Source organism: Tupaia chinensis, unplaced genomic scaffold, assembly GCF_000334495.1.
Source record: "Tupaia chinensis unplaced genomic scaffold, TupChi_1.0 Scaffold148210_1, whole genome shotgun sequence".
Lineage (NCBI taxonomy): Eukaryota > Metazoa > Chordata > Mammalia > Scandentia > Tupaiidae > Tupaia > Tupaia belangeri.
In genome coordinates this window covers 1,439,479-1,445,616 of record NW_006208060.1, presented here as the reverse complement: position 1 = coordinate 1,445,616, position 6,138 = coordinate 1,439,479, and the positions used below count along the sequence as shown (strand labels likewise).

Here is a 6,138-nt window from a genome sequence, read left to right as displayed (position 1 = left end):
GGTGTGCGCCGCACGTGGAGGGGGGCGGGGGCGCGGCGGGCGCGCCGCGCCGCGCCTGCGCATTGAGGCCCGCAGGGGGCGCTGCCTCGTGGCCCCAGCGTCCCAGAGAGGGAGCGTCCCGGGGGCGCCGCTGAGATGACGGGTTCGAGCCCTGGGGAGGGCCCTGGGGGACACCGGTTTCCGGACCCCGTGTTGCTACTCTGTGATGGCATGAGCCCTGCGGGCTGGGGCTGGAGATTCATTTTCCGATCTAGATCCACATGTGAGCCTGGTCATCCACCTCCTGCCCTTTCCTTGAGTCTCAGCTTGCTCCTCTGTAACACAGGAACAAGAGCAGTACGGGGTGGTTCTGCTGCATCCTAATTTCAGTGTCGCCAATTTGACATCATACTGTATGGAAACATTCCGAAATCTCCTTCCATTTAGACAGGAGGAATACATTCTGGTGGTCTGGTGAACAGCAAGATGCCGCTGGGGAATAGAGCATGGCGGATTTTAAAATTGCTACACGAGTGGACTTCAGGTGTCCTCCGCGTAACGAACTGTGAGACCCACGTGGATGTAGTCATTGGCCTGACTGGCTCTTCCCACGGTGGGTTAAAGCATGGCACTGTACCCCATTGATACATAGCTGGCAACTTTTGAGAAACTGTTTTCGATCCTATAGCTGAATGTAAGACCCCCGTCACCTGGGGACACTGTTACAAATGTCAGTTAGTCTCCACCAGGGGAGAGCAATCAGCGGCCACCAGCCCTCCAGAGGACTGAGTCTCATGCAACTTTCAGAACCACTACGAGTTGGTACTGTCCAAGCAAAGGGACAAAAATGGGGGAAAAGGGCAGGAATAATATGCCTGTGAAGAAAGCTTGCAGGGAAAAACCTTCAGGCGACAACCATAGCAAAGCCGAGCTTCAGGACCTCAGTCCCCTCCCCTTACTCATCGGGGAAATTACCCTGACCCTCGGTTTCTAACTGTTGGGGATTTTCAAAATGGCACCCCTAGGGCTTCTGCTGTCTGAAGTGGAGTCCTCTGAACATCAAGAGGAAAGATGCAGGACCAGCTGGTGGCATGGTGGTTAAAGTGGCTGGATCCCACATGGCTGACTGTGTGGTTCGGGTCCCAGACCAGGCAGCTTGGAGAAACACCAAGTGTGTGTGCCCGAATCCCATCCCGAGAGGAGAATGAAGGAGGAGGGATTGAGGCATGGCCATCCTCCCTGGGGAGTGATCTCTCGCTTTCCTTCTCTTTCTCTGGCAAGCTCATGTGCCCTATAGCAAATTTTAAAAGTAAAATTTAAAAAAGCATCCAGGCCCACCTTCAAGGATTCTGGTTTTTCTCACTGAGGGGTAAGATAGGGACCACCTCCCTTCTTTGAAGCTCAACTGGGGATTCTAACTTGTGCCCGGTATAAGAATGGCTGACCTGAGACCAGTAGATGACATAATGGTTACGTCACTGGACTCCCACGTAGTTGGCCATGGTTCAAATCCCGGACCTGGCAGCTTAAAGCTCATGCCAGGGCCCTGTGCCAGGAGCCTGTGCTTGCGTGCCAAAAATCCTGAGAGGAGAAGGGAGAAGGGATTGCGGTGTGGCTATCCCCCTGGGGGCAGGGGGGGTGATTTCTCTCTTTCCATCTCTCTGTCTCTCTCTGTCTCTCCTGCAAATGCACATGCCTTATAACAAAAATCTCTCAAAATAAGAATGGCTGACCCACAGAAAGTAACACTGTTGTGGCTATATCTAGGTTTATGGCTCCTCTTTATCTGTGACCAGGCACTTACTGAAGAGACACAAAGTTTCCCACTTGAAGGGTGTAAGCAGAGAGGATAGATTAAAAGCGAAACAGAGCGAATGATAACTTGAGCACTGCGCAGATTGCGTAATAGGGAGTGTTAGATCTACTTAGCGCTCATGAAACATGGTATCCAAATACAAACACTGAAATTGAGACACAGAGGGCTAGCCCTTGGCCAGAGTCCCTTAGCTACAAAGTAACGTTTCTGATGTCAAGGTTGCAGGACGGCGGCTGCATCCTCTACCGCCCTCTAGTGGTCTGGTTTGTTTGCAGCCAAGGGGACTTCGTAATACTTATTCCCCTGCATTGCACCTTGCAGATGGCTGGGACTTGCAGATATTTGGAGGGGGTCCTCTTTCTGGTCTCCAGCAAGCTCTCTGGACCTCCCAATTTGCTGCCAGCCACAGGTGTATTCAGTAGTTTTCTTCCAAGAGCCAATGTCCACACAACCACAATATTGAATATGGTGGGGTCAGCAGGTGGCGTGGTGGTTAAGGCGCTGGACTCCCACATGGCTCACATGGTTCAAGTCCTGGACCGGGTGGCTTGCTTTTTCACTTTCTCTGTCTCTCTCTCTGTCTCTGCGTGTCTTTCTCTGGCGAGTGCGGCTGACCTCTAGCGGACTGAAAAATAATAATGATAACTTTAAAATTAAATAGTGAATTTAAAAACTGTGTGGAATATGAGCCGTGATTCTCTTTAGGGAATCTCACAGAAGCACAGCTTCAACGATATCAAGACACATTTTGTAGCTCGTTTCACAAAAGCAGAGGAAGTCCTCAAGCCATCGCGATCCATCCTGGGACCACATGGGAAGAACGTTTGCTTTCCAGAATTAAAAAGCCGAAAAGACCCAGACGCAAGAGACCCAGGGTCCAGGGTCCGTCTTACTTCTGCCACACTGGCGCAGAGATCTGGGGAAGGGCAGGCCTGGGTTCAAGGCCAGGCTGTGTGGTCTCGGGCCAGTAGCTTGCCTTCTCTGCGCTACATGTATAACATGAGCATATTTCTGTCTATCTGAAGTGCTGCATTCCGGAGATCATCTGCTCACTCATTTTAGTATGTTATTTTAATTTTTTTAGTTTGCTGTAGGGTGCATGCGCTTACTGGAGAGACAGAGAGAGAGGGAAAGTGAGAAATCAGCCCCCTGGGGGCGATGCCCCTGCCAGTCTTTTCTCCTCCACTCTCCTCTCAGGATTTTGGGCACACATGCACACATGCCCAGCATGTTCTTCAAGCTACTGGGTCCTGGACTGGAACCACTCAGTCAGCCACTTGGGATCCAGCCACGTTAATGTGTGTGCCCCTGCTGGCCCCAGATACTCACATATATTTTTTTAGTTGAGAAAAGCGTAATTTTTTTTTTTGAGAGGTTTTTGCTATAGGGCGCATGCGCTTGCCAGACAGACAGAGACATAGAGACAGAAAGCAAGAAATCCCCCCCCAGGGGGGATGGCCACGCCACAATCCCTTCTCCTCCATTCTCCTCTTGGGATCTTGGGCACGCACACACACGCGCCCGGCGTGAGTTTTAAGCCACCGGGTCCGGGATGTGAACCACAGTCGACTACGTGGGAGTCCAGCGACATAGCCATTACGCTAACTGCTGGTCCCCAGCTTATTAATTTTTTTGAGAGAGATTTTTTTTTAAAGAATTATTTATTTAATTTTATTTATTCATTCATTCATTTTAATTTGACCAGAAGAGACACAGAGAGAGAGAGAGAGAGAAATTGGGAAAGCAAGCCACCAGGTCTGGGACTCAAACCGTGGTTGGCCATGTGGGAGTGTCCAGCACCTTGGCCACCACGCCACCTGCTGGTTCCTGAGATTTTGTTTGACTCACTGGAGAGACAGAGAGACGGAAAACAAGAAATTACTCTCCCCCAGGGGAGATGACCATGCAGCAGTCCCTTCTCCTCCATTGCTCTGTCGGGATCTTGGGCACACACGTACACCCAGTGTGTCTGTTTGTTTAAAGACTTATTTTATTTAACTCTATTTGTTTATTTATTTTAATTTGACCAGAGAGGGACAGAGTGAGAATGAGAGAAGTGGAAGGTGAGAAAGCAAGCTGCCAGGTCTGGGGCGCAAACCACGGTCAGCCATGTGGGAGTCCAGCACCCTTAATCACCATGCCACCTGCCGGCCCCCTGGCGTGAGTTTTAAGCTGCCAGATCCAGGACTCAAACCGTGGTCGACTATGTGGGCGTCCAGTGATATAACCATTAAGCCATCTGCTGGCCCTCAGACACGCATCTTTTGCAGATGTCAAACAGTCTTTGGAGACTGAAACCAACCCACGGTCCCAGGTAAAGAACCCCTTCTGGGACCAGCAGATGGTATGTTTATGTCGCTGGACTCGCGGTTCGAGTCACAGACCTGGCAGCTTAAAACTCACACGGGGTGTGTGTGCGTGCGTATCCAAGATCCCAAGAGAACAGAGAAGAAGGAATTGTGGCGTGGCAATCCTGGAGGTGATTTCTCGCTTCTTGTCTCTCTGTCTCTCTCTCCCTCTCTCTGGCAAGCACACGTGCCCTATAGCAAAAATCTCCCTCTAAAAAAAAAGCCCCTACTGTGTGTCCCCATCATGTACCAAGCTCTGGCACTAGCTTGTCTCATCGCTCCATCCTTCCATCCTGCAAACTCGTTCCCAACCCCGGGGTTTTCCACCTGCCATTCCCCCATCCCTGGGTTCTTGGTGTGGCTGGGTTCTTTTCTTCTTTCTTTTTCTTTTCTTTTTTTGGAAAGATTTTTGCTACATAGGGTGCATGCACTTGCCAGAGAGACAGAAAGTGAGAAACCACCCCCCAGGGGCATGGCCACACCAAAATCCCCTCTCCTCTGCTCTCCTCCCGGGATCTTGGGCACGCACACACACGTGCCTGGCATGAGTTTGAGTTCGTAACACCGGGTCCAGGACTCAAACCGCGGTCGGCCATGTGGGAGTCCAGGAACTTACCTGCGACGCCCTCTGCTGGTCCCATAGCTGTGTTCTTGATGTGGTCGATTCCTCTCGATATCGAAGGCTCAGCTGACCTCCCCCTCCCCGAGAGGGCCGCTCTCCACCCACCCTCCCCCACAACATCATCATGCTTTGTCTTTCCGTAGCTCATCGGGGCCTGCTTTGTCTGTGTGTCTTTTTCTTTTTTCTTCCCTTTCCTTTATTATGATTTTTTAAATTTGCTATAGGTTATGTACAATCACCAGAGAGAGAGAGAGAGAGAGGGAAATACCAAGGCCAGGACTTGAACCGTGGTCGGCCACGTGGTAGCCCAGCGCCTTAACCACCGCGCCACCTGCTGGCCCCAGTGCGTATCTTTTCCTTTGTGTAGCGTCGGTCTCCCTCAGTAGCGTGGGCAAGCACTCTACACATCTTTGCTGTCCCGCATCTCCCAGCAGTGAGTGCAAAATGAGTGAAGAAGGTCGGAATGACACGAGTGGATAAACGAATAGAAAAATGGGTGGTTGGGGGGCTGGCAAGTGGCGTGGTGGTGAAGAACGCTGGACTCCCACATGCAGTCTAGGGTTCAAGTCCTGGACCTGGCAGCTTGATTTCTCTCTCTCGCTCCCTCTCTGATCAAATTAAAAATAAATAAATGAAATTATTAGAAAAATGGGTGGCGAATGCGAATGGGGGGGCAGGCGTGAGATGAGGGGGCGGGATAGACAGCGGCTACGTGGACAGACGAACGGGGGGGTGAAAGGGGTAAGGAGGCAGGGGGATGGGACAGTCGGTGGGTGGCATTAATGGATGAACAGGGAGACCGAATGCAGGGAGAGATGGGTGCCCGGACAGGTGGGCAGGACAGGTGGGACGGATTCCTGGCTTAACAGCACATTCAGCGGCGAGGGGGAGGAGTGGAAGCACAGATAGATAAATTCACGGTGTGTGGACGGATGGCTAAAGCACCGAAAGGGGGGACCAGTGGGTGGCATGGTGGTTAAGGGCGCTGGACACGCCCATGTGGCTGACCGCAGTTCGAGTCCCAGACCTGGCAGCTTGCTTTCTCACTTTCCCCCTCTCTTCTCTCTTTCTCTCGTCGAATTAAAATAAAATGAAATTATATAATTTTTTTTAAAAGGAAGGGGGAAAAAAAGCAATGAATGGGTGGATTAACGAATGGGTAATCTATGCCAAACTAGAGACCAACGAGGAAAGGAATATTCTTTTTTTTTTTTTTTTTTCCACAGGGTGTTTGAATTTCAAAAGTAGGAAAAAACAAAAACGTTGCTTCCCCAAGATAATGCAACTCACAAGTGGTGGAGCACGGGACCAGCAGATGGCTTAATGGTTACGTCGCTGGACTCCCACTGAGTCGACTGAGGTTCAAGTACCCG

At 51.0% G+C, this 6,138-nt stretch overlaps 1 protein-coding gene across 1 annotated transcript in view; it reads right to left on the bottom strand.

Moving 5' to 3' along the window:
• Window positions 1–4,891, bottom strand: part of MLLT1 (MLLT1 super elongation complex subunit) — a gene marked incomplete in the record, with an annotated part of 60,313 nt that extends 55,422 nt beyond the window's left edge. The window contains 1 exon segment of the mRNA XM_014584916.1: window positions 4,760–4,891. Within this exon segment, the coding sequence (XP_014440402.1) occupies window positions 4,760–4,891 (132 nt within the window).
• Window positions 4,892–6,138: the final 1,247 nt, after the last annotated feature.